A 27,996-nucleotide genomic window follows, 5' to 3' on the forward strand; every position below is an offset into this window, starting at 1 on the left:
TTGACTTGTAAATGTGACCTTGACCTTGGAGCTAGGGGTCTGGGTCTTGCGCAGGATATGTCGTCTCATTATAATGAAAATATATGCCAAGTTATCTCAAAATTCCTTTATGGATGGAAGAGTTACAGCCCGTACAAGAATTTACCCGATGCACGGACTCACGCACAGCAGGACGGACAGTGCGAATTTAATATGCACACCTTCAGAGGCATAAAAAAATTAAACAATAGCTTGCCAAAAATAAATTTACAAGGGTTTCTTCAAAACAGAGCAAAGAACCAAGGTATCATTAAACTGGGAATAATTTGACCAGTGTACAGCTCAGGATATGATTTTGTGGTTTTCTCCTTATAAAACTGAGTATTGCAAAACTGTAGGTATTATTCCTTCAAGCACTGTGTAAGAGCTGTGACACAGCTTACCAAGCATATGGTTCTTGATGCCTAACTGGTCTGTACAAAATCACACTCATTTTAGACAAATTAAATGGGTGATCTCCAACGGAAGAGCTTTTTTGGCATAAAAATGCTAATATAGAAATCTGAAATCAAAAGCACTGAAAGTCCTGATTTTGATATTGCCAGTTATCATTCATTCATGTCCTGATCCAGGGACCAGCTCATTCAGCAAGTTCTTCCCTCCCAATGGAAACAAACTGAAAGTTAAAACTGATAGGAAAATTTCAATTGAACTGGCTCTCAAAAACGCATCATTACATACAAACAAGTATGGGACAAAAATCAATGGCAGCAACACATTCTTGCTTTAATACACTTACACTTTGAAGTAGAACAAAAAATCCATATGAACGTTTGTCAAGCAGTTTCTTCAGGGAAGCAGATGCAAAAGACAGGCTGCCTCTAAGGTAGTTTAAACTGCATTTGAATTATAAATAGCACATAATAACTAGAAATAACACTAAAAAGATCTGAATCCTTAGCAGAATGCTGTGTTTCTTAAACCTTCAAACATTCCACTAGGTTCTTAAAACTGACTACAGAAATACAATTAAGATCTTCAATTTTATTTTTTCTCTCTCGTAAAACATTTCATCTAAACTTGTAATATCACAGATGTTATTTTATTTTAGAAAAAAAAATATATATCAGCAGCATCTTAAATAATATACTTTGGTTAAGTTTGGTTATAATCTGTCAAATAAATAAACATAACTAAATAAATATAAAGTAAACAGAAAAAAACTATCACAGTCTGTATTTGGATGGAATTCTTGTTTAACAAAGTACAAACTCTCATTTTGTTAGAGTCTGATCTACACAATAACAACTGTATTCTTTCTTTTCTTATAGAATAAGGCAGGGTCACATTCTACTGAATTGACAAACTTATAAAGATGTAAAAAATACTTAATACATTGTCTGAAAAATTATTCAGCATGTTTCCTTTCTGAAATCTACTTCCTGGACACTGATATATAGTTAAATGAAATGAAGTTCAAACTGCAAAGTCTGTTTAACCTAAACAAGGAAAAAACGGCAGCAATTTAAACAGACAGAATGAGGATATTTTTTAGCTGGATGAGGAACTGTCATTACTTGATAATTATTAACAGTTTTTGCAGGTTTTCCTTAAACTCTCATATGAATATTTCCGACCCTATAGTGAACCAGAATTAAATAAAGTAAAATTATCAAAACTGAATACATAGAAATCCCATCTCGGTCACATGTCCAACACAGAAATTCAGTATGTTACCATACAACAGATTTCGGACGGATTCTTGAGTCAATATATAAATACGAAAATAACCTTCAAACACAAAAACAGTTTGCAAAGAAAGAAACATTAATCAATGTAAATGTACAATTATATACATGAAAGTATATATATATATATATATATATATATATATATATATATATATATATATCTCACCATTCTCCTATAATGGCAATTCATCAATTCTATATCCATTTTTTTCACTTCATAGAAGTTTAACAGTAGTTAACAAAATAAATACATATAAACATGTTTTTTTTACAGTAATGTGATTTTTTTTTATAAAAATCTGTTATCAACAAATCATCAATAAATTTAATCAATTAATAATGTAGATATGAACAAGAACAAGAGAGCAACTATGGTCCCAAGACACTCACCTGATTATATATACCATGGCACAATGTATCATAAAAATGGAACAACTAAAGTATGAAATTGGATAGATATGACACATCCAAGTTGTGTGACCCTTTGAGACAGGGGAGCTGATCAAGTGTTTGTGAAAACAGTCATTTTTAAATTAAATCTTAGAATACACTACTTTTGGTTTTTCATAATATTTAACTGGTTTTCATGTATGTGGTCATTTAGTTTGGAACCAATGTATGTCATCAGAGAACTTTTCTCTTGGTGTCTTTAGCACTTGGTGAAACATATAGTACATGTATTACATAACATGTGTTATAATATATATATATCAATGGATGGCTTTAGTTTGAGATTTGAATTCTTAAATAAGAAAATAATATACAATGTTGAAGGTCTGACCTATGTTCATAATTGGTTAATACTGTAGTTGGTTTTTCTTGTAGATCACAAGCAAGTTCATATATTTCAAGTTCAAATGTTTTTTTATATAGTAAAAGCACAAAGCAGGGCACCAGGAGTCTTTTTTTTAGTAGTTTAGAGCACAAAGCAGGGCAACAGCTCTCTTGATCCAGTGTTTCTGTAGCTTGTCTGTTGGTAACTCCACTGAGAACACAAAGTTTGTTGAATGCCCAGTTGTTGATAATGTACCTGTAAATAAAATAAATCAATTCCTTTTAAAACATACATGTATATTGTTGGGAACTACAAGCTAAGTGAAGGTATCAGGTGTAATCTTTTAAATACCTTGACAACATTTTCCCTCAATTTTCTTCTTCTTTTTGAAAGAACCATGCCATTTTTTTCTGCTTGGCATGAGCTTAACATAATTATTCGATTGTATTTAAGTCATGTAACTAGGTTCAGTTTTTCTAGATTCTGCACCAGTACTGATTTCTTCTCTACAGGTGCTGTCAAGACATTTTGTATTCTGTCCAACTGCCATGGAGAACAGGGAATATGGAACCAATGATTTCTCAATACATAGCCCTGTCCTATACCCACTTTGCTAACTCACAGACCAAGAACCAAATCAAAGTACTGATACTTTTCAAAATACCTGTAGGGCTCTTGTATTGTTAAGTAAATCTTTGTTCAAATATATACAAAAGCTTTTGACATCTTTTATGCACATAAAATCAACTCAAACAAACACCATAAAAATCAATTTATATACAGTCATGTTTTATTAGCAAGTATTTTATATATAGGTTACTGTGTATTCTTGAGCTAAAAAGTTCAAAATTGGGGTTATGAGCAAGGATGTAGGACAATACCCCACCCCCAAAAACCTGAACAAATCTATGCTCAACTGGGCCAAGGCAGTGAAAATTACACCTTTGGTTTTGCTGAAAAAAAAATCTAAAATAAAAAAAAAGGGATATAATCAAAGATGGCACTTTGTTTGTGCAGGGGGGACTTTCTGTATCTCCACAACTAATTTTTTTAACTTTGGGGGTGGGGGAGGGTTTTTGTTCTACACCTAGACAGAGGACATGCTCTGATACAAAAATCATGGCTTGAAAAAGCTATTACAACCCATGTATATGTTATGACAGTAGCTATCTACAATAAAGCACAATTATCTGACCATTGTTTCAAAAGGAATGTTGACATTGCTATGACCATATAGTTTAATGATCATAAAAAGATTGTATCATTATTTTGACATGCTGTTGCTGGAGGCTAATTGTTCTCCTTTATAGTTGTGAAGTACATAATTGAAATACAATAAACAATGGTAGAAAATAAATCATTGTGCAATATACTAATAAATCATTCTTTTTTCTTGCTATTTAAAACACAAATATTTACTATATGTCTTATCATAGTATTTTATATTACTACTTTAATCTTAATGATATATCTTAAAATATTTCAAGTGAAGGAACACATCTTAATGCATTTTTGAGCAAAATAGCAATTAAACTTTCTAAAATGTACTAGGTTTACAAAATTTGTTTAAAAAGCAGTAAAACTTTTACTAACATTTTAATACTTTCTACATACCAGTTCATGTCAAGAGTTATATATTTTAGGCTGCATATATGCTACCTCTATTAAAAAAAGCAATGCATGTTATTATATAACATTCTTGTCATTTTGACCCATTCTGCCCTATGTGCTGGTATATTACTTCAGGATGTATGTTATTTAGGGCAATACATTTCCATCTACATTTATACAGAATGTGAAAACCGCTTGACCACTATTTCCAGCAATGTTTTCAATGAGTTGCTACTGGCAACATTGTTTTCATGCCAAGGAACTTGAATGTACCACCTCTAAGATTGTTATTGAAAGCTCTCCGACTTGAATTAGGGTCAAATCAAGTAAGTTCCTTGACAAAAAGTTATTTCCCTATTAAAGTTATGGAAAGTATTGTTCATTGTTTTATACAAATCCCACTGCTTTTTCTCACAGATAAAGACTGACTCATCACATCCAAATCAAACTCTTCATAAATCATTATCAAAATGTTCCATTCAGAGGAAAGAAGAAATGTTACCTGCTCTAGTAAGAGTTTTGTAGCAAGGACAGTCATAGATTCCAGACTCTGGTATTTTCCTGTTAGCCTCTGGTTTCAGCCAGAGTACAGGCAGATCTGTGTACAATTCTTTTGGTCTGGACTCTGTAAGCTGATGATGGACGAAGTCCCAGCGAGCACCCTCAACAAACAAACCGTTGATGTAACAGCCGTCAGCAGGAGGTTCTTTCAACTCTTCCGCCTTCTCACGCATTATCTGAAATATATCACTTCATTAAACAAAAGCCGACAACAACAACAGCAAAAACGGCACCAACAAGGACAGTGCCAAGGTCTATACTATCGATGTTCTATGTCAAGAACGGGATCAACTGTAAAATCTGATGTTGTTGAGAGCCAAACAGTTCACAATATTTGAAATTTGCACTGCAGGGTTTGCTCAGCGTAATAATTGCAATATATGGTCAACTTAATAAAAAATTATTAAATATAATTATCACTTTGGTGACTATCTATCTTCTAGAAGACAGACAGTTGGCAAACATATAGAAAATAATCCCTTGTGAAAAAATTTGATTTTAAAGTAGGCTTAGATTTTAATTGTGCTCATGTATTGAAGATTTTATTAAAATTGACGACAGTTTTCTGCTGTATATATTTCTGCAATGGCTCTTCAGGACTAGAATGTGACCACAAAAATACTGTAAATGACAAGTTTTGTCCAAGTGTGGATGTAGATCAAACCTGAGTATAAATGAATACAGGAAATTCTGTAACGAAATTTGGAGACAAACATACACAAGGAAATTACTTTGAAACCAATTCTTTTTCTTGCGCATAAATTTTCATGGTTACAGCCAAAATAGCTATTTGCTGCAGCCATGTGTTCTTTAATTTTTGACATAAAACATTGAAAGTGAGCCAGAATAGCTTATTTAATGAGAGAGCCCATGTAACAGAAACAGCACAAATGTGGTGCTATTCAATGAGAGGCATTGTGAGAAAAAAAAGTGTGATTATGGAGACATTTCCAGCTAGCTTTGCAAATCTTCAAATCATTTAGTTGAATAGATACATGAATTGACATGTGTATGTAGCCATATAATGAAATGACAGGCTGTTACTACTGTCTATATACAGTATGTACCTGCTTGATCTACAAGACAGATTTTTATATACAATATGTATATATACTAAATCTATAAAATAGCTGGAAATACTGGCTATTGATTCAGAATGCAATATACAAAAAGAATATAATTGAGCTGCACCATAAAAAAGCCAACATAGTGCATTTGTGACCAGCATGGATTCAGACCAGTCTGTGCATCCGCGCAGTCTGGTCAGGATCCATGCTGTTTGCTGTTTTTTTCTAATTGCAATAGGCTTTGAAAGCAAACAGCTTGGATCCTGACAAGACTGCATGGATGCGAGGGTTGGTCTGGATCCAAGCTGGTTGCAAATGCACTATGTTGGTTTTCTCATGGTGCGGCTTGATTATATATATGTTTTCCCTGTTGTAGTCCTGTAAATATCATGCTATTGTAAGTTTATGAACTAGTCCCAACCTCTCACCCCAACACACACAAACAAGAGCCATGTCAGACATAGCTAATCTCCCCACCGGGCATATCATAATTGAAGGATGTGGTCCGCATCAGGGGTTTTAAGATGTGGAAGAAAGAATAAGTCAGAAGTGAGGTGGTTTACTGCTAAATTTTATTAATTTTCATGAAGAGTATAGCTATGATGTTTTTCTATATGGCTACTGTAAAAAGAAGGAATGGAAAGCTAACAGGGAACAAGAGTGCCAGAATGTCACAATATATGCCCGTCAAAGCAAATTTCTTTACTCTAGCAGCTGTATTTGCAAATGGAATGTTAATTTTGTGGTTGTTTAGTAATCATTGTAAGTCTTTTGTTTTTTAAAGTCCACAAAAAAACTCCTTACTAGGTAGAGATACCTTATATATAATAAAATTAATAAAATACACCTAAAACTGGAGAGTAACATCTATGCTGTACCACAGAAAAGTGGTCTTGTTTTTTCCCTAGGGTCAATTATAAAAATGTTACAATATAAGTTATTTATAGTAACAACTAAGGGAAGTTAATCTTTAAAAAAAAAAAAAAAAAAAAATTTCCAAGTCCACACAAAAATCTTTATCAGGAAGAGACTGGTCAAAATACACCTCAAAATTGGATTTAGCATGTTTGTTGTACTACAGAAAAGTGGTCTTGATTTTTCCCTACGACTAGTAATGAAAAAGTTACAATAAAAGCTATTTAAAGTAACAACAAAGGGAAGTAATTCTAAAGAAGGGAACTGCGCATGACATTTCGTCTCATGATGGTGTATAATTGTGCCAAGTTACATCAAAATCCCTCCATGCATGAAGAAGAAATGCTTCGGACAAAGTCATTCTTGTATCTGACCTTTGGCCTCTAAGTGTGACCTTGACCTTAGGCCTAGTGACCTGGATCTTGCGCATGACACTCCGTCTCGTGGTGGTGAACATTTGTGCCAAGTTATATCAAAATCCCTCAATGCATGAAGAAGAAATGCTCCGGACAAGGTTTTTATTCTTGTATCCTTTGACCTCTAAGTGTGACCTTGACCTTAGACCTAGGGACCTGGTTCTTGCGTATGACACTCAGCCTCATGGTGGTAAACATTTGTGCCAAGATATATCAAAATCCCTCCATGCATGAAGAAGATATGCTCCGGACAAATTTTTTTAAGAAAATATGATAAAGGGGAATAACTCAAAAAATAGGCAAGGTAGAGTTATTGTTCTTGCACACTGCACTTCCTCCCAATGTGTTCTATCAGTGTATGAAGTTTGAAGAAAATCCCTCCAGTACTTTTGAGGTTATGCTCCTGACAAAATGTTTTAAGAAAATATGATAAAGGCGAATAACTCAAAAAATAGGCAAGGTAGAGTTATTGTTCTTGCACACTGCACTTCCTCCCAATGTGTTCTATCAGTGTATGAAGTTTGAAGAAAATCCCTCAAGTACTTTTGGAGTTATGCTCCGGACAAAGATCGTTGCGGACGCACGGACGGACGGAGAGCATTTCTAATATCCCCTTCACCTTTGGTGGGGGGATAAAAAACAAACACATATTAAAAATTATAAATAAAACAAAGAAATGTTGAACGTGCATTTCAGTATACAAATACATCAGTTTTCTTTTTATCCCTGAGTGAGGTAAACCTTTTGTGTGGGCGGAGGGGGACTTACCAGTAGGAGGTGCGGGAGGAGAAAACAAACTGGAGTGTGTCCCCAACACCCCCCACCCCCCACACACATGCACAAATCTTAATCTAACCATTATCAAAAAGACTTTACACTCTAATTTAATAATCTAAAATTTTAACAATTTTTATGTTTTTATTGTTGTTGTTTTTTTAGCAAAACACCAAGTTTATTATATAAAACTTGAATAAGACATTCTATACCTGAACTAAAATTTTAAAATGACGTTCTAGAAAGTCTAAACAGTATCATAAAAGCTTCATAATTGTAATTTTGGAAGCTATATTTTCATAATTTCTCATGTTTTTTGTTGTTTCTTTCTATTTTTTTTATTAGAAGACTAAGTTTTAAAACATAAAAAAATATTTCTATAGTCGACAGTGCCCCCTCAAATATACATGAATATACCAATCCAATCTAAATATCGTTTTACCATTTCATCAGAAAATAGAGAAAAACCCATATCAGATGAAATGATATACCCTGAGAGAGGAAAAAAAACACACTTTATCATATACTGGAACTTGAATAAAATCTCATTGATCCCCTCCCCACATGTCACATCAACATCAATACACCTCTGCAATTAATGTTTATAATCTCCAGGTAACATCTGCTATTAATACTAAGTTTTCCAGAAAAATTGACCAAAAAGCAAATAAAAGCCTATTTCTCATTAATTCAGTCATTTGATTCCAAGTCGTATATTATTATATACTTCATACTATTGATCAGTTGTAAGCAGCCTATTGAGTTTTTTGACAACAGCTGCAATTATATATAAATAATTACAAAGAAAAAACAAGAGCACCGCCTTGCGGGTGCTGACGCTCATCTGATTTTTTTTGTATAATAGAAATATTGTCCTACCCATGATTTTCTAAGTCTAAAAAGGGCCATCATTCTGGCAAAAAGCAGGATAGAGTTATGTTTCCTGATGTACAGTGTCCACTTATCATGGTGAAAAACTGTTGCAAGTTTTAAAGCAATAGCTTTGATAGTTTATTAGAAAAGTTGACTTAAACATAATACTCAACCAAGAAAATGATTTTCTAAGTCCAAAAGGGGCAATAATTATTGCAAAAAGCAGGATGGAGTTATGTTGCTTGCTGTACAGGGTCAGCTTATGATGGTGAACAAGTGTTGCAAGTTTCAAAGCAATAGCTTTGATAGTTTAAGAGAAAAAGTTGACCTAAACATAAAACTTAACCAAGAAATCTGATATTTTCTAAGTCCAAAAGGGGCCATAAATCTTGCAAAAAGCAGGATGGAGTTATGTTTCTTGCTGTACAGGGTCAGCTTATGATGGTGAACAAGTGTTGCAAGTTTCAAAGCAATAGCTTTGATAGTTTAAGAGAAAAAGTTGACCTAAACATAAAACTTAACCAAGAAATATGATATTTTCTAAGTCCAAAAGGGGCCATAAATCTTGCAAAAAGCAGGATGGAGTTATGTTTCCTGCTATACAGGGTCAGCTGATGATGGTGAACAAGTATTCCAAGTTTCAAAGCAATAGCTTTGATAGTTTAGGAGAAAAGCTGACCTAAACATAAAACTTAACCAGGCAACGCCGACGCCGACAACCGCTCAAGTGATGACAATAACTCATCATTTTTTTTCAAAAAATCAGATGAGCTAAAAATTCAATATTCAGTCTAAATTAAATACTCCTTGTTCAAATTACAATAAAACTAGCAATAAAAAGTATTGATTATCAACCTTTTTAAGAAATATTTATTAAACATTATCCTTTTTTTATTACACTACTCCATTTTTTAAAATGCTGATCCACACCTGTGTTATATGGCCTGCCATATATTATTTGAACCTCCAACAAATAATTTTCAGTACTTTGTATCAAACTGTCCAAAAAGTGCAGGGTTCTTTTTCCTTCTTGTTAATAGCCTCCTTCCCCTAAAAAAATTCTTTTAAATCATGCCGTTTTCCCCCAATATTGACTTTACACCAAGTTTTTTATTCCCCTTTGCCCAAATACCGAGCTATTTTTTCCCCAAATCACAGACCTGGACCTCTTCCCCTCCTGGTAAAAAAAAAACAATGCAAAAAACCCTGAAGTGTATAATATCTTAAAGACCCACCACACACTAAATCAAAGACAAAGAGAGCAGCATAATTACGATTTCTGCAAAAATACATTTATTTTTTTCCCTTGTTACCCTGTTGCTGCAAGATCTGCTTGCTGGCTTAAAACTTTAATACTTAATCAATAATTCTATTTGCATATACTTCAGCCGTTTGTACTATATCTACTCCAGACCATACTGGGTATGCAGCAGATTAAGCTGTTGTTCAGGAAATCATAGAACCATTGCGACGCGATTACAGCTGTGACCAATCTATAGGTAAATATTCTTTAAATGTAATGTAATCCTTTCACGTAAAGCATAAAAAGCTCAGTCTGACAGAAAATAATAGTCTTTTTGATTTCATGTCACCTCTATAAATTGGGGTTAATGCCAAATCTAAATCAATCAGCTTTTAAGTTAAGCAAAACGGACTCATATTCCATAGTTTTACATGTTCTTGCTAATTCAGCATTTTTTTAAATATTGGTGTAACTAATTCAAGCACACAGCTTTCAAAACATGCAATTTTTTTTATTTATTTTTTAATAAATCAGACATATTTTGTTGTATTTAACATTAGAATTCCAGTCATTCTGTTCACCGGATGGAACAACTGCAAATTCATCAAAGAAATGTTCTCCCTGACTAGATGCGGTCATTGTCAAAAAAGTGGCATATTACCTTGGTGTTACAGTAACTTTGGTGCTTTTCCTTTTGCAGTAAGGCAAAATGAATAAATTTCAATGGAACAAACATGGAAAACGTAAATATCTGCATACAGTAACTATGCTTTTGAATGGAAACTGCAGATGGTCATTATTGATCCACTACAAGAATTGATGACATCTTGGACATTGAATTTCAATTACCTGGAATCCGAATGTGATTGTATCTATGGAGATGACTTTCTGTCTGGCAAAGTTCTGCAGGGTACCAGTGAGGAAGGCTTGTGGGAAGAAGAATCCCGAGATCCAGTACACCTAAAATGTACAACATACTTAATAGTAGTTGAGGATTTAAACTTCTTTCTTTCATCTTCATCTTAACTTTTAGCCTGCTGTCAGCAAGTGATTTTGTCTTTGCGACTAATGCAGACCATGATCATCCTACACAGATCATGGTTTCAATGTTTGCTATTTAGTTAGTAAATTTTTAATGAACACCCCTTTCAATAATAAGTGGTACTGCACAAATTGAATGATGGACCAGTCCATTTTAGAAATTTAGCAGGTTAAAGGTTAATAAAAGCTTAATACTTCCTGGGAAGAAGAATCATCTAACTGAGGAATGAAATGTTTTGTTTTAAATTTACTAGTCGACATTGCTGAGACTACATGGAGTAAAACTGTTATACTTTTAATTTTCTCAATGCCTGATCATTAGTAATTACATTGTTCATTGATTTATGTATTTGATTTTCTTGTAAGAACTAGAGTGTGTCATTCTTCAAATGCAACTTCAAACTTACAACTGGAAGGCCTTCGTCAATCCATGTCGTGATGAACTTCACTCTCGACACCAAATCCAACACCCAAGATGCCAAAGGTTTGAGAGAAGGATATGCCTGAAAAAGAAACAAATATTAATTAGCCTTTACCATAACATATAAAAATGTCAAAAATTTCAAGCAAAGCTTGGCACTCTGTTTTCAAATCTAATGAAGATGTATTCAGCAAACAGAATAAAACAGCAGATTCATGAATCAGCATGGTTTAAGAAGGTATAGACAAATGTACAGCCATAAAGCGCTGAGGTTAAAGATTCCCCACTGACCGTAAACAATGACTGATATCTTCATTATAAATGCAGGATTGCCAAGGTTGTCTGATGACAGTCACATTTAAGCAATGTCTAGTGGCAACACGTTAAACAGTGAATACATGTGATATACAAGATTTATTGAAATATTTCAACTGAAAAAGGCATAAAGCCAAAATTCTGTGAAAAGAATGCATTTTTTGCTTATTTTTTGGGAGTACATGTACTAATAACAATGAAAGAAAAAGACTCCAGTGTAAAATATGTATAATAAGAGCTGTCACTAATGGTGACAAATGCCCCCGCAGCACCTTGACCTTTGACCTGGTGACCTTGACCTATGACCTGTTGACCCCAAAGTCAGTAGAGGTCGTGTACTCAATAAGTACTATCAGCATGCGAAGTTTGAAGGCCCTGGGTGCAGTGGTTTGCGAGTAAAGTGCCTTCATGCAAAAAGTTAACATTGTGACGGAACTAACTAACGAACGAACGGACGGACAGTTGAAAACTAATAGGCTTCCCTTCGGGGGCATAAAGATACACAACATTAATAGCACATCCCATCTCCACCCCGATACACCTTATAAAATTTATCTTAATACTATGTTTTGTTATTGTTCAATGTACAAATACGTAAGTTAAAGAGCAGATTATTACGTATATTCACACACACAAAGTTTAAATGCCTTAAAATGAAAAGTTCAAACAAATTTTAAGTAATCCATCAAGTTTTGTTTATTTTCTTTTTTTCTGTAATAAAAATGAATGCTTGTTAATAATAAATAAGTATGCAAGGTTAACCATGCACTTAATAAACCAAGACTTCAAACAATTTATAATACCTACTTATCATTTTTGAAATATTATATTGCAAAAGTTTCATGCTTCGATGCAAGATAAAATTTATTGTACATCATTTAAATTTTAATTACTTTAGTGGTAGTAATATTCTATAAAATATGCAATGATATGTACTCATTTGTGAAACATACATCATATTTTGTCCAATGTTGTCAGCTTGTAACAGGGCAGGGCACGTAGAGATGAAGTAAGAGCCTAGCAGTAACTTAGACAAACTAAATGGTGACTACATTTTGTAACCATTCCAAACTAGAGTTGTCACAGGAGTGACGAATTATACCCCCACAATATGGCCTTGTCACAGAACTAAGCCAGTGTCAAAGCTGAACTTGCTTGACCTTTGACCTACTGACCTAAAAATCAATAGAGGTCATTTGCTGGTCATGATCAACCTCCCTATGAAGTTTCATGATCCTCGACCCAAGCGTTCTCAAGTTATTGTTCTGAAAAGGTTTAAATGTTCAGGGTCACTCTGACCTTTGACCTTTGGAACCCTAAATCAATACAAGTCATCTGCTCAGGGTTCTCGGAAACGTCGAAATTTGCGTCCCTGTATGCGCAATTGGTCCCGTTATACGCATGTTTATTGCAGCTTGGGAGTCTCCGGACGCACGTTTCTGCAGTGAGACGCAATGAAAATTAATTGATTACATAAACCTGCGAATACACAAGGTTTGACTCGAGAGCAAAATATGTGGGCGGAGTTACTCGCTTGTCACCGATAGCTGCGTATAGCCAATCAGCGTTGCCCGTTTCCACTACACCACGAGACAGGCGGCATATGTATGATCAACTCGAATACATGTGATTGTCGGCGTGATTGCATAGGTGACAACGACGGATTACGTAGTGTTTGAAGTTACTTCGATTGTTTTCTCACGTAGTACGATACTAATTTCCAGGCAGTTTTAAAGAACTTTTTAGAAAAAGTGATAATTAGGCTTAATTATGAATGTCCGAGTAATTTTAAGATGCTGTTGATGCCGGTCTTAGTAACGTGATTATTTTTCTGCAAAATCGCTGATGTTACTGAAGACGCATTTATTGATATGTTGATCATAGACATACTGTGCATTTTTAATGTATTTTAGACCGAATGTTTTAACGTTATGCTCTTAATAAGTATTAAAATATAAGTATAATTGTTCATATATTTTCTTTTCACTGTATGTCTATATACGTTTCCACGTTTCCATTCTGAAATAACAAGAGCTGTCGGATGACAGCGCGCTCGACTATTCGAAGAATTGATTGAAGAATGGGGTTAAAATATTTCCATAGATTTTCAGACTAAACAAAAAAATGGATTAAACAAAAAATGTTCCTGTATTTGTTGATTTCGATTAGTCTTGCACTAAATGGCAATGTGTGACCATGATGGCAAATATGTTAAGTTATATGTTAGGCAAAACATGGACTTATATGAAAAATTTAATTAATTTCCAAGTCCAAAAGGGGCCATAATTCAGTCAAAATAGTTGACAGAGTTATGTACTCTTGCCTACAGATGGAAATCATGTTGATAAACTAGTGTTAAAAGTTTCAAAGCCACAGTTCAAATAGTTTTGACAAAACGCTGACTTGTAAGAAAAACTGAACAAATTTGAAAGTCCAAAAAGGGCCATAATTCAGTCAAAATAGTTGTCAGAGTTATGTACTCTTGCCTAGAGATGGAAATCATAATGATAAACAAGTGTTTAAAGTTTAAAAGACATATGTCAAATAGTCTTGACAAAACATGGACATATACAAAACAGAACCAGTTTCCAAGTTCAAAAAGGGCCATAATTCAGCCAAAAAAGAGGAGAGAGTTACGTACTCTTGCCTATTGATAGAGACTATTATACTGAACAAGATATAAAAGTTTCAAAGCCATATGTCAAACACTTTACACAAAATATAAACTGGTACGAAAAACTTAACCAAGATTTCTAAGTCAAAAGGGGCCATAATTCAGTCAAAATGCTTGATGGAGTTATGTACTCTTGCCTACAACTGGATATTGTGATGGTAAACAAGTGTTTAAAGTTTCAAAGCTTTATCTCAAAAGACTTTGTCAAAATGTGGACTGGTACGAAAAACTTAACCAAGATTTCTAAGTCAAAAAGGGGCCATAATTCAGTCAAAATGCTTGATGGAGTTATGTACTCTTGCCTACAACTGGACATGGTGATGGTAAACAAGTGTTGAAAGTTTCAAAGCTTTATCTCAAAAGACTTTGTCAAAATATGAACTGGTACGAAAAACTTAACCAAGATTTCTAAGTCAAAAGGGGCCATAATTCAGTCAAAATGCTTGACAGAGTTATGTACTCTTGCCTATAACTGGACATGGTGATGGTAAACAAGAGTTGAAAGTTTCAAAGCTTTATCTCAAAAGACTGTCAAAATATGAACTGGTACGAAAAACTTAACCAAGATTTCTAAGTCAAAAGGGGCCATAATTCAGTCAAAATGCTTGACAGAGTTATGTACTCTTGCCTATAACTGGACATGGTGATGGTAAACAAGTGTTGAAAGTTTCAAAGCTTTATCTCAAAAGACTTTGTCAAAATGTGGACTGGTACAAAAAACTTAACCAGGGTGTGACGCCGACGCCGACGCCATGGTGAGTAGGACAGCTCTACTTATTCTTTGAATAGTCGAGCTAAAAAGGTAAAGAAAAATTATCACGAGGGATTTTGTCCAACTTGATATTTTCACAAGGGGGATTTTGTCCACCTTGATAATTTCACTGGAGGATTTCGTCCAGGAAGACCAGAAACAGCAGGGATGGGGAGTGGGGTGGGGGGGATGTTGTCCAGGGGTGATTTTGTCCTACATTAATTTTTTGACTACATTTTACCTATTTTACCTTTACCTTTTTATCTCACCTTAACAATATTTGGGTTAAGAATTGTGATTAAAAATGACTGTTGGTCTACACTTAATCTGACAGTACAACAGAGGCCTGTGTTTTGAAGAAACGTTTAAGTCTGTCCGTCCGTGAAGTCAGTAGTTGGGACTGCAACTTTTTCAGCTTTAGGAGTCCCAGGACTGCAACTTGAAATTGCTAGTGAGAACCCTGCTGCTGGTCATGACCAACCTCCCTATTAAGTTTCGTGATCCTAGTCCCAAGCGTTCTGAAGTTATTGTCCGAAAACTGTTTAAATGTTCCAGGTCGCTGTGACCTTGACCTATGACCTACTGACCTCAAAATCATTAGGGGTCATCTGCTGATCATAACCAATCTCACTATCAATTTTCATGATCCTAGGCCCAAGCATTCTCAAGTAATCATCCGGAAACCATTTAACTGTTTCGTGTTATTATGACCTTGACCTTTGACCTACTAGCCTCAAAGTCTGTATTTTAGCATGTTACACCAGTGTACAAAAGTTTATGATCCTAGACCCAAGCACTCTCAAGTTATCATCTGGAAACCGTTTAACTGTTACAAGTCACCGTGACCTTGACGTTTGACCTACTGACCTCAAAGTAAAATTTGACCTGTATTTCATGATGTTACATCTGTGTACCAAAACATATGATCCTAGGCCCAAGCGTTTTCAAGTTATCATCCGGAAACCATTTAACTGTTCCAAGTCACTGTGTCCTTGACCTTTGACCCAAGGACCTCAAAGTCTAACTTGACCTGTGTTTCATGATGTTACACCTGTGTACCAAAATTTATTATCCTAGGCCCAAGCATTCTCAAGTTATCATCCAGAAACCATTAAACTGTTCCGAGTCACTGTGAACTTGACCTTTGACCTACAGACCCAAAAGTCGAACTTGACCTGTATTTCATGATGTTACACCTGTGTACCAAAATATATGATCATAGGCCCAAGCTTTCTCAAGTTATCATCCGGAAACCATTTAACTGTTCAGGATCACTGTGACCTTGACCTTTGACCTATTAACCCCAAAGTCGAACTTGACCTGTATTTTCTAATGTTACACCTGTGTACCAAAAAAAAAAATGTATTCAAATCAAAACAAAACCCCCCAAAAAAGACACACACCAAAATAATGTAATAGAGTAAACTGCTGATTTCATTTTTTTTTTAGTAGATTGGCCTTATAACTTCTTTACATCCACGGCCTATCATTAGAATTACCAATCCATTTAACAGTAATAAAAATTCGAAAAAATGTTAAATTAACATATACATGCTGCCGAGAGATATAGAACATTATTAATTAAGGGTTTTCAAACACTTATTCAGGTAAAACTATTACTTTAAAACCATAAAAAACTGTTATACAACTCATTTATCATTATGCTTCAAGCAAAATATGCAAAATACGTTCATTAGGACAACTTAATAGTGTAATTACATGAACTTCCTGAGGTAAGCTTCTAAAAGCTCAAGATGTACTGATAATTAAGCCTTGAACATGTAAATGTAGTATTTAAAATGCTGAAGTGTTCATTTTGAGAAAAGTGTCATATAGTACACAAAGTCAATAGTCAAAACTATTGCCCAAAGTTCAGGCAAATAGTTCTGAACATTGATCAGCAAGTCATTCAATGAGTGTTTGATTTGAGCTACGCCATGAGAAAATCAACATAGTGGCTGCTTTGCGGCCAGCAATGAGATCCTTGAACCATGACTGCAGCGGCGGATGCGCAGGCTGGTCTGGATCCATGCTGGTCGCAAACCCACTATGTTGGTTTTCTCATGGCACGGCTCATTTATGACATCAGAAAAATATTTTCACATTTTTTCTCTTCAAGATTTAACTTTCGTCAAGCAAAATTTAGTGTTGAACTAGAAACCAGTCAACAGCACAAACTATTGACTGGTGGTTTATAAATGGAGTCAGGTAATTATGACCATTATCAGAATTAACAAATATGACATAGTAACTATCTATTGTTATAAAATTTTCACAATCCATTTTCAAGGAACTATTCATGTTACTTATCCTTACTGCAATTACTTAAAACTGTCGGTTCAATTGGACAGTACCATTAACTTTAAAAGGTTGCTACCTAAATCTCTGATGATAGAACATGCAGACCTGATCAATGAGGATATGCAGCTGATCTGTTGCACTGGTCCAGGCAAATCCTTGCCCACAGGCAGTTTAAAATTGGCAGATGCTCTATTCTCACCAATTCTCTATGAATATGAGCACTTTACAATATAATCATTTTTGTGAATTAGATTTAAATTTTACAATATACAATCTTGTTTGTCACAGAAAACACATGTTTTAGTTTTACATTATCAAAATCATATTTTTGTATGGTTTATAGATGCATATCAAGGTATCTGTGTCTACCATGCAGCAGTATGCTCTCTGCTGAACAGTCCTAGACAGTTATTGCAAAGAACCTTTATAGTTGGGGAAACTTACTTTGAGCTTCAGAGGTAATGATCAAATGAAAAATACTTGTAATGGAAAAAATGATTCACTAAAATGATTAAATATCAGTTATTCTACTGAAAAAAAAAAACAACAACATTTTTGACCATCAAAGTCGTTTTTTGCTTGACATCAATCAAATTAATGTTATACAATGTCATGAGCATACCTTCTTTGCCCACATGTTGGGCACCATGTTGTTGAAGAGTGAGATAGACATATCTTCAAGTTCCTGTGACATGACAACCAAACCCTTCAGTGCCTTCAGAATGTCATTCAAGCTCTTGTGAACAGTAGAGAGCAGGCGATTGTATCTGAAACATGAACAACAAATATCTTTAAAGTGTTCACTGAAATATCAAGATCTTGCTGGATCATTTCATTTTTAACTTTTTATCAACAATAACAATATACAGTGTACAGTGAGAGCAGTGATAGCTCTAGCAATCAGGCAAAGTCAAGCAATTTAAGTAGTCCATGGTCATTTGTTTGTATTTTTTTTTATGTTTGAATCTCTAATCACTCAACATCCTTGTTAGCTCAAGCCTTTTGCCCATCCTTTTGCAACTTCCAGAAATCAGTGTATTACTGTAAAGAAAGTGCTTTTTTCTAACTTTTGTATAAACAGACCAACTCTTATTTTGTGTTCTTAAAGCATTTTTATAACATTCAATACAAAAAATAGAGAGCTGAAAACAACGTATATCACAGCCAACTTAACATTATCATAGTAACAGATTAAAGGTTATATTGCAAATAAACTTATCAAATCAAATGGTTTGTATTATAATCTTTATGACTGAGGAACATAAAATATTCACTGAAATACTTGTACACTTTTTTATTATGCTTTTTAAATATGATGTTATTGCAGAACACTTTTTTTTTAAAAACTCTCTAGACAGTAAACAAAGCTCTCAGGTATACATCATATAAAAGGTATTATTTCTTAGGTTTTCTGCTAAACTTTTTTTCTTAGGAATTTCCTCAAGCAAAACTACAAGAATTGTTTGTTTTGTTGAGTTTTAAGTCAAACAGACATAATTTAAGTTAAATGGAGCTTCTGAAGTTTTAAAAAGCGTATGAAGATCCCAGGTGCCTCTCATGCCCCTGGGTAGAACCACAGACCATCAGTTAGCCAGCTGACTTCCCCAAAAGAAAGAATTTTACATCCTTTGTGTGGTATCCAACCCACAGCGTTGAGAGGCAAGCAATTCAAAGATAACAACCTCAATCAATTTTCCACAGAGACCAGGATAAAACAATATAACTGAATGCATGAGAAAGACAAAAAGTGGAAGTAGAGACCTAAATGATTAAGCTGAATTTAGCCTGAGCCGCGCCATGGGAAAATCAACATAGTGGCTTTGAGACCAGCATAGATCCAGACCAGCCTGCGCATCCGTGCAGTCTGGTCAGGATCCATGCTGTTTGCTAATTGTTTCTCTAATTGCAATAGGCTTTGAAAACGAACAGCATGGATCCTGACCAGACTGTGCAGGCTGGTCTGGATCCATGCTGGTCGCAAACCCACTATGTTGGTTTTCTCATGGCACGGCTCAGCCTGTTTTCACACTATCTGTAAGTATTAAATTGACAGAAACATTCGGGTACAAATATCTTTTAAGTATATTTTACCAACATAGCACTAAATCTAGGAAAACTAAAAATTCACGTTATGTGGCAGTTTTTTTAATTTCAGTACTGGAGGAATAGTGGCAGGGCACATTAGGGGAAAATACATCATAACTAAAATAGAGGAAAAATTGTGTACCGGTAGTCATAAATATGTTACATTTCAAAAGAAAATGACTTAAAAGCTCATTGTCTAATGGTTTAAATATTTAATAGCAGTAATGTAAAACTTAAAAAAAAAAAACTTTATGAGTTCTATTACAAATATGTGTCCATTTTTTGTCAAAAATTGGGGGAACCAAACATTTTGGAGATGGGGAATGGAGCCCCATGAAATGGCAAAAAAGCCAATATGCCACCCGTGCATTTTTCTTATGCTCAAAACTAAAGGCAACACAGTCTATATATTACCTTATTACTTCCTGTATAAGCACTGTATTCATGGACTGTTCGTACATCACTGGGTATTTCTTCATCACTAATTCTAGATCAAATGGTTTTGGTACCTGGCCCAAAATTCTCTTCGCAGTCTCTTCCATAATCTGTACATTCATTAAAGAGCTTGCAATATAATTATAGCAATATCCTTTCTTTTGTTCTAATATAGTAGACAACTAAGGTAATAACTATAGAAACTGTCTTGTTTTAGTGGTGATGGAGGTCTTCTGAGGCCACCCCAGGGCCTGTATAAATCAACATTAATAAATCCAAGACTCAATGGCAAATATTCAATTTGCCATAAATTTTGCGTCTACAGAAAATTCAATTTGCTAAAATTTTGCTGAACAATCATAATCTGCAGAAAGAAGATTCATGCCAAATTTCCTTGCACTCTATGCACATTTGACAGTGCTGGAGGAAAATGAAATTTTAGCTTTTTTTAAGTCAAAGTTGCAGAAATATAATGTTGATGAATATAGGGCATGGGCAGGCCATATGGGCAGGAATACTAAACCTCAACATGCTAACTGGATTGTTTCCGTATTTGAAAAAGACTGCTGAGGACAGATAACCTAAGACACAATGAATTTTGATTTTCAACATGGCAGGTTGACTGGGTTATTTTATGGCAGAAAAGCTTGATTGGCTCTGGTTAGTTGAACCTCTTATGGACAAGAAAATAAGACACTAATTAAAAGCAATATTCAGACCAATTGTAGGGACTAATTAAGGAATAAAATGCAATCTTGTAGTTTTCGTCTGAACATGAAAAACATTTGAGCCGTGCATGGGAAAATCAACATAGTGGCTTTGCGACTAGCATGGATCCAGACCAGCCTGCGCATCCGCGCAGTCTGGTCAGGATCCATTCTGTTCGCTAACAGTTTCTCTAATTGCTATAGGCTTTGAAAGTGAACAGCATGGATCCTGACCAGACTGCGCGGATGCACAGGCTGGTCTGGATCCAAGCTGGTAGCAAAGCCACTATGTTGGTTTTCTCATGGCACGGCTCATTTGGTATGTATCAGAAGATACATTCTTTTGGCAGCATTCTTAAAACGCATGTGCATCACTTGTACTGATATGCTCAAGACCCTGTGACCTTTAGACATGCCACATATAGAGTCAATGTTTTCCATTTGGAAGTAGTGCACAGTCACTATTAAAGGGTCCTTGCTATTATGGCAATAGATCTGAACTGAAAATACCAAAATGGTCAATAAATAGTATGTGCATTCTTTGTAAAAGACTATATTTAAGCTTGATTTGTAATAAATAACAAAATATGTTACATTACCTCTTCTCTGGATTTTCCGCCTCCGCTAGCAGTCTTGGGTTGAAGCTTCAGCAAAGCCTCAAGTTGAGTAAAAGCCTCATTCTGAGCAAACGTGATGTTTGCATTATCATGGAGGCCAAATATTTCTGGTGTGTCATTAATTGGCAAACTTCTTATATATTGCATGTAGCCCTATGGAATAAATGTCTTTTTACATAAAAAGCATAATAAAATCATGAAAATATTATGATAAAACTTGGGGTTAATTTTTGAATGTATGGCTTACAGAAGCCAGCAATATTGAAGAGTGAAATTTTACAACAGACAAATAGTTCCTGAAATGAAGAATTTAAAGTATACCTCACAACAATAGAGTTAACTCACAGCACAACATTTTAAACTCAGACAGCAATAGACCTTCTAAAATCAGAGCAAATTTCAGCCAGAATAGAACAAAATCCTATCTCTAAACCAGTGGCTCAATTTCCATTATTTCAATTTGGCATAATTTACAGGTACCTAAAAGTGTGGTCATGGCCCCTGGCATGGTTTGAACTAATTCCACTGCTGACTCAAACTAGAACTGTCACAGGAGTGATGAATAATACCCCAACAATATGGCCTTGTCACAGTACCAAAATTTATTTAAATCTGTCAAGCCTTTCATGAGTTTTTGTCCGGAAACCATGAAAACCAACGGACAGGAAGATCATCGGACAAGCTCACTCCTATATACCTCCCAAAATTCGTTTGTGGAGGTGTAACTATGGAAGTCCCATATGGTTACAAAGGTCCTAGACAAGACAAGGTGTGATTGTGACCTCTAGGCTGAACCTACAACACCTTTTAAACAATACACCAACAGTCAACATTACAAAGCTAAACTTAATAGCTAAAAGATGATATACCTATATTGAGATATTTAAATAAATGCGTGGGAGTGCAGCTGTTTTACTTACAGATCAAAGAAATCATAGAAATTTGACTGACATCCTGATATCTGTTGCACCTTCCCCATGAATCTATAAATAGTAATTGTTTTTGATTGCTAGCCCAACAGACTTTTCATGACAAAACTGGATGTCAGTTCTTTTATGAATGGCATTATTGATTCCAGGGACAGCTGTTGTACACTGACGTAAGTGAAATTTTACTCTGGATATGTATTGTTTGAATACAGTATATCAAATATTGATGAAACTACAAATTATATGTCCATTTGTATATGAAACACAGCTTATATTAGCAGACAACAATCATATATTTCAATTTGGCTTCCATTTGAACAGTTTGAAATCAGATGAATTTTCCAAATATGAAATATGTGCATTTACTCACATATTTTGCAAGACTGGTTTTAGTTGCACAACTAAAACCTCATGAACAGTGAAACTTTATAATGTTTGCACGAACAACCCTCAGTTTACTCTCTCAACACGATGGGGGAATGAAGCATACCAATTTTTTAAATAAATTAAAGCTAGGCATATTTTGTCATCAACCTGTATTCTAACTACCTGGAAATAAGGAAAGGACAAACTCTGAGTTCATTTAATTTCTTTTGGTATTTAGGACAACCAATCCATCACATTCCTAGTTCTCTGTATTTTGTTGGTTTTTTTTGGTTTTTTCTTTTACTGAATCAGTGTGCAAATTGATATGGTGTTCTCTAACCAAACAGCATTCCTAACATCATTACATTAAAATATATATACATATATATAAACAATTGCAAGTGGAGTTCTTTACCAGACAAATTTTCAGTATTTCTACAAGAAAGGAAGCATCTATGGTACTATGGATGACAGTCAGCTGCTTAGAGAATGCAAGAGGCTGGAAAAAGAGGAATAATTTCTACCAGAAAACGCAGCATACTAGTACAGAACCTAAATAAACTATCATCAGCTAGCTGAAGCAAGGGAGACAACTACTTGTGAATTAAATGAAAACTAATTAATGCCAACTATTTTAGAAATAGGAAATTATTGCATCTGACAGAAATTTGTACGAGGTCTAAGACAGAATGAATTTTAATAAATGTTAATTCACACGACAAATTAAATTAACACTGCAAACTTTTAACACAACATCTAGAAACCTTAAATGGTACAATACTTATTATGCGGAGAAGCTTAAAAATGTTGTAAGAAAAGAATTCTCATACAACTTAACGCCTCTTTTTAAACATGGTGTTTTCACAAACAGATTTAAAAAAAAAAAAAAACACCTCCTACTGGAGGCCATTTTTCTAAATGCAGAAAATAAAATCTATAAAAAGATTCCTTTTAAGCATTAAATGCATCTGAGCAAAACAACTAACCCTCCAGGCCCCTATATTCAATATTTACTATAGAACTAACCTTATCAGTTGATAATCAAGATTATTATCTGACATAGCAGCTTACTAATTTTCTATAATGAAAATATTCCATAGCATTTTACCCTTACTGGCTCAAAGTCTAATAAAAACACACGCATAGAAACAAAGAGACCAAGACTAACAAATTTCCAGGATTTTTCAAATCATTAACAAAGCATCGGGAAAAGTGAAAGTCTCAAGTCGTTCTGGGATAAATATAGAGTCTATGAGATAATATAAAGCATATAGCAACTATAATGTAAATATGTTCACTGGCTTCTGAAGTGTTAGTGAAAGAAAATGGAGCAAAACTGCATGTAGCATTCGTAGCTTTTCTCTCCAGTTAAGGCTGTTTTCTGTTTCTTTTTTTTTTCAGTACTATGTAAGAAATACTCAGTTAACTTGCACAACCTCCCTGGGTTTTGGGCTAGTAGTAATTTGAGCCACGCCATGAGAAAACCAACATAGTGGCTTTGCGACCAGCATGGATCCAGACCAGCCTGCGCATCCGCGCAGTCTGGTCAGGATCCATGCTGTTCGTTAACAGTTTCTCCAATGCCAATAGGCTTTAAAAGCGACCAGCATGATTCCTGACCAGACTGTGCGGATGCGCAGGCTGGTCTGGATCCATGCTGGTCGCAAACCCACTATGTTAGTTTTCTCATGGCGCGGCTCATTTATTCTCCACAAGTAACTGACAACTTCTCCACATGACTGTGGACTAATGACTTAATACATATTGTCATAATTATGTGACTGTCATGGACAACACTTGACTCATCAGGAGATCAAACACTCACAAAGAAACTTCAGTAAAACTTCAGGAGCCAGTCATTCTGTATACAACACAAACCATTGCAAGCAACAAATTTTGCCAGATATTTCAACCTTTGACTACAGTGTAGGTACACTTTCAAAGATTTTCTTCTTGTTCTTATGTCAGTCAATTAATTAATTCCTTTTTTAACTTTTTAAACTTTAATAAAGCTGGCAAAGTCTGTTATATGGAAGAAATTTTTATTGTTCAGTCATACCTCTACTGAACAAATATACATACAGTGTTCAAATTATAAGACCTTGACTATTTTGTCAGTTCTATTTTAGCTAATTAAACCTATCAGGTGTATATATGTATTCAAAATTTGAAGAAAAAAAAAATGTAAGAAAAATGACTCAGTAAAAAATCTACTATGATCAATATCCATCACATTATTTGAGTTCAATTTTCCTATCATGGAGAAACCTAACGCATCTTAATCAAATTTATTTTGGAATAAATTTGAACACTGCAGATAGAAGAGGAAGCTGGGGAAATAAACACAGGAACTGGTAAACAAGCACACACAATATTGGTGAACTGATCCACCACGATCCCATAAGATAACTGTGATACTGTATAGAGGGCTACTACTGGTCATAGCACTGATACAGGCTTCACCAAAATCATTCTCCCCTCAATATATCATACCCCATTTTGCGTTTATAAAGATGCTCTTTTTAACATGTCAGTACCTCGAGTTTTTTATACAGTCAATGGCTTAAGCTGTTTACATTGCTTATCATTAATACAACTATATAACAAGTGATTCTGTGAACAATTAATTTCAATACATTTTCTTGAAAGAAATTGGTCTATCTTCTCAATTTTTTTACCTTAACAGTTACAGAATAGTCAATGCATTTATGGATTTGGGATAGGTCAAAAACTGCTATACTTCAAGAATCTAACAGAAAGAAGCTGCCTGTTTAAGGACAATCTTTGAATCCCAAAGCATTGTATGATTTTGGTTCCACCATATACCAGGAGCAGAGAGCCAGTAGTGAGCTACTTAGGTTATCTATTAATAGATTTAAGTGTATCACGTAATTACATTATGGTCCATGGATGTGGATATCTGGCGATATATTCCAGACTCGGAATACTTGTGTTCGTCATCAAGAGAGTCCTTGCAGTAGAAGTCTCCCAGAATGCTCATCATACAACGTCTATCCCAATCATCAGTTACACGACCTCCGTAGTTGATATGTCCCGCTGTGTATACCAACACCTAAAATATTTACCACATAAAACGTTAATATGGATAATACTACGAAGAAATTTGACTTTCATGTCTCAAGGAAAGTCTATATAACCACAGAACACATGTTTTAATGTTAACTGTCACAGTCAGATCTATGGTTCACGATCATTTTATACATGTGAATAACTTAAAAGTTTAAAGAAGAAAGATACACAATAACTAGACCTCGGAATCTATCTACATAGCTGTCTTTTACTGAAGTATATTTTGTATCTACAGAGCAATCAATATATATAAATTGCAATATTTACAATATAAAACTTTTGATAGTACTGACTGTTGTTGTTTTTTTAAAATAAAATAGGGTTATTTAAATAGTAACTTGATGTGGGATGCTGTATTCAGCTCGAGTGAATTTTGCAAGGTCGAATAACGCGAGGTGTGCAAACGCCGAGTGTGATCCGACCTGGTAAAATCCACAGAGCCAAATACAAAATCCCAGATCTAGCTACTGTTATAATGAGCCTTTTATTACATACCTCACCCTTTTTGTCATTTCTATGTTTTAACAGTTCATCGATGTTAAAATATTACTGAATGTACTTTTTGTGTGCACTATTTATAGAACTGCCAGGTCAGGCATATCAAAGGGCATTCATATCAAATAAAAGGAGTCCGGCAACATACAATACAAAAGGTACAATATGGATTTTCTTTTACCTGTTCGTATTTACTTGAAAACTACAAGTCGTATTTTTGACAGAATTTATATAGGTATATAATAAAAAGGAATATTATAAGATTCTACTATACATGTATTTCTTACACTTTTTATATCTTACCTTGAATGGAATGTGAGTATATTCTGTAAGGAACATTTTCAGCTGACTGACGCAGATTCTGAAATCACCATCTGTAAACTCATATGGAATGTTGAAACCGAGTGCACCAAACTTCCTTCTCTCTAGGACGCAGCCGTGGAAGAAGGCAATAGACAGCAACAAGTGCTTGAACTCGTGGACCTAGATGGTTAAAAATACAGACAAAAATATTAAATTCACAGACTGCAACTCAACTCTTTATGTATTCAATTATGCAATGTCAAATTCACACTTCATAATGCTGCAAAATGATAGTGACACCATATCAATATGTAGGAATTATACTTTATGCTAAAAATGATCAATAAATTAGAGTAACAAAGTATCTGTGTAACTGACAGTAATTTTAAATTCTATTAATGCTTGAGAAATCAAGGAATAGACACTGCAATATTAAAGGATGTTGTACTTAAACATGGCAACTTTTATGCTACCCATTTGCGCAGTAATTACTTATACTTAGGGAATTATGTTAATTTATACATCTAAAAAATATATAGTACATGATCACAACTTTCAATAACATTTTCTCACACAGGTAATGTTTAATTTGTAAAATTTAGAAAAGAAAATATTTATGAAAGAAACACAATCCTAACAACTGAAAACAGTAAAGTAACAAAGAAGCTGAAACTTTAAAATGAAATACAAGATTTAGTGTGAACATCTCGTGCATCAGTCAGTAGTTAATAATACTGTAGACGGCTTTCTAGTAGGAATAAATTTCATAAAGTAGAACTTGATAATGAGAACGATTCCTGACCGATGCACAGATTATGAACTATCCCTACTTCAAATTCAAGTCCTTCTGTTTCTGTTGTTTTCTGATTCTTAGAAAAGAAGTTGTATATTTAAAGTAGAAAGTTATACATAACTTGGCCTAACCTCTCTTCAATTCAGTAATTTCAACTGATGATTAAAGAATAACAAGAGCTGTCACTAATGGTGACAAATGCCCCCGCAGCACCTTGATCTTTGACCTGGTGACCCCAAAGTCAGTAGGGGTGGTGTACTCAATAAGTACTATCAGCATGTGAAGTTTGAAGGTCCTGGGTGAAGTGGTTTGCATGTAAAGTGCCTTCATGCAAAAAGTTAACGTTGGCCCCTGTGACCTTGACCTTTGACCTGGTGACCCCAAAGTCAGTACGGTTGGTGTACTCATAAAGTACTATCAGCATGTAAAGTCTGAAGGTCCTGGGTGAAGTGGTTTGCGAGTAAAGTGCCTTCATGCAAAAAGTTAACGTTATGACGAATGAACGAACAAACTAACTAACTAACGGATGGACAGTTGAAAACTAATATGCCTCCCTTCAGGGGCATAAAAATTATCTCTGTGTTCACTCCTAATATGACAGGATTTCAGCATGTATGTGGTTAGGTAAAGTACCCTTTTAATAGCTATAACTGAAAACTTGCATATATGACTGTAACCAAATGCATAAGTCAAAACATCTTACGATAG

At 34.6% G+C, this 27,996-nt stretch overlaps 1 protein-coding gene across 13 annotated transcripts in view; it reads right to left on the reverse strand.

Annotated features, from left to right (window-relative positions):
- Nucleotides 1-1,008: 1,008 nt before the first annotated feature.
- LOC123551157 (dynein axonemal heavy chain 1-like) overlaps nucleotides 1,009-27,996 on the reverse strand; it is a 107,572-nt gene continuing 80,584 nt past the window's right edge. For 9 of the 13 annotated variants that reach the window (XM_053540681.1, XM_053540671.1, XM_053540682.1 and 6 more), the window contains 10 exons: nucleotides 27,326-27,364; nucleotides 26,496-26,675; nucleotides 25,504-25,680; nucleotides 21,295-21,465; nucleotides 19,968-20,098; nucleotides 18,091-18,235; nucleotides 11,414-11,509; nucleotides 10,815-10,925; nucleotides 4,619-4,853; nucleotides 1,009-2,760 (listed from right to left, as the gene is read on the reverse strand). In XM_053540681.1, the coding sequence (XP_053396656.1) occupies nucleotides 2,639-2,760; nucleotides 4,619-4,853; nucleotides 10,815-10,925; nucleotides 11,414-11,509; nucleotides 18,091-18,235; nucleotides 19,968-20,098; nucleotides 21,295-21,465; nucleotides 25,504-25,680; nucleotides 26,496-26,675; nucleotides 27,326-27,364 (1,407 nt within the window). In that variant the 3' untranslated portion in view covers nucleotides 1,009-2,638. The remainder of the gene's footprint in view (nucleotides 2,761-4,618; nucleotides 4,854-10,814; nucleotides 10,926-11,413; nucleotides 11,510-18,090; nucleotides 18,236-19,967; nucleotides 20,099-21,294; nucleotides 21,466-25,503; nucleotides 25,681-26,495; nucleotides 26,676-27,325; nucleotides 27,365-27,996) is intronic. The other 4 variants (XM_053540683.1, XM_053540679.1, XM_053540676.1 and 1 more) reach the window with 1 other exon arrangement.

Source organism: Mercenaria mercenaria, chromosome 4 (genome assembly GCF_021730395.1).
Source record: "Mercenaria mercenaria strain notata chromosome 4, MADL_Memer_1, whole genome shotgun sequence".
Taxonomy (NCBI): Eukaryota; Metazoa; Mollusca; class Bivalvia; order Venerida; family Veneridae; genus Mercenaria; species Mercenaria mercenaria.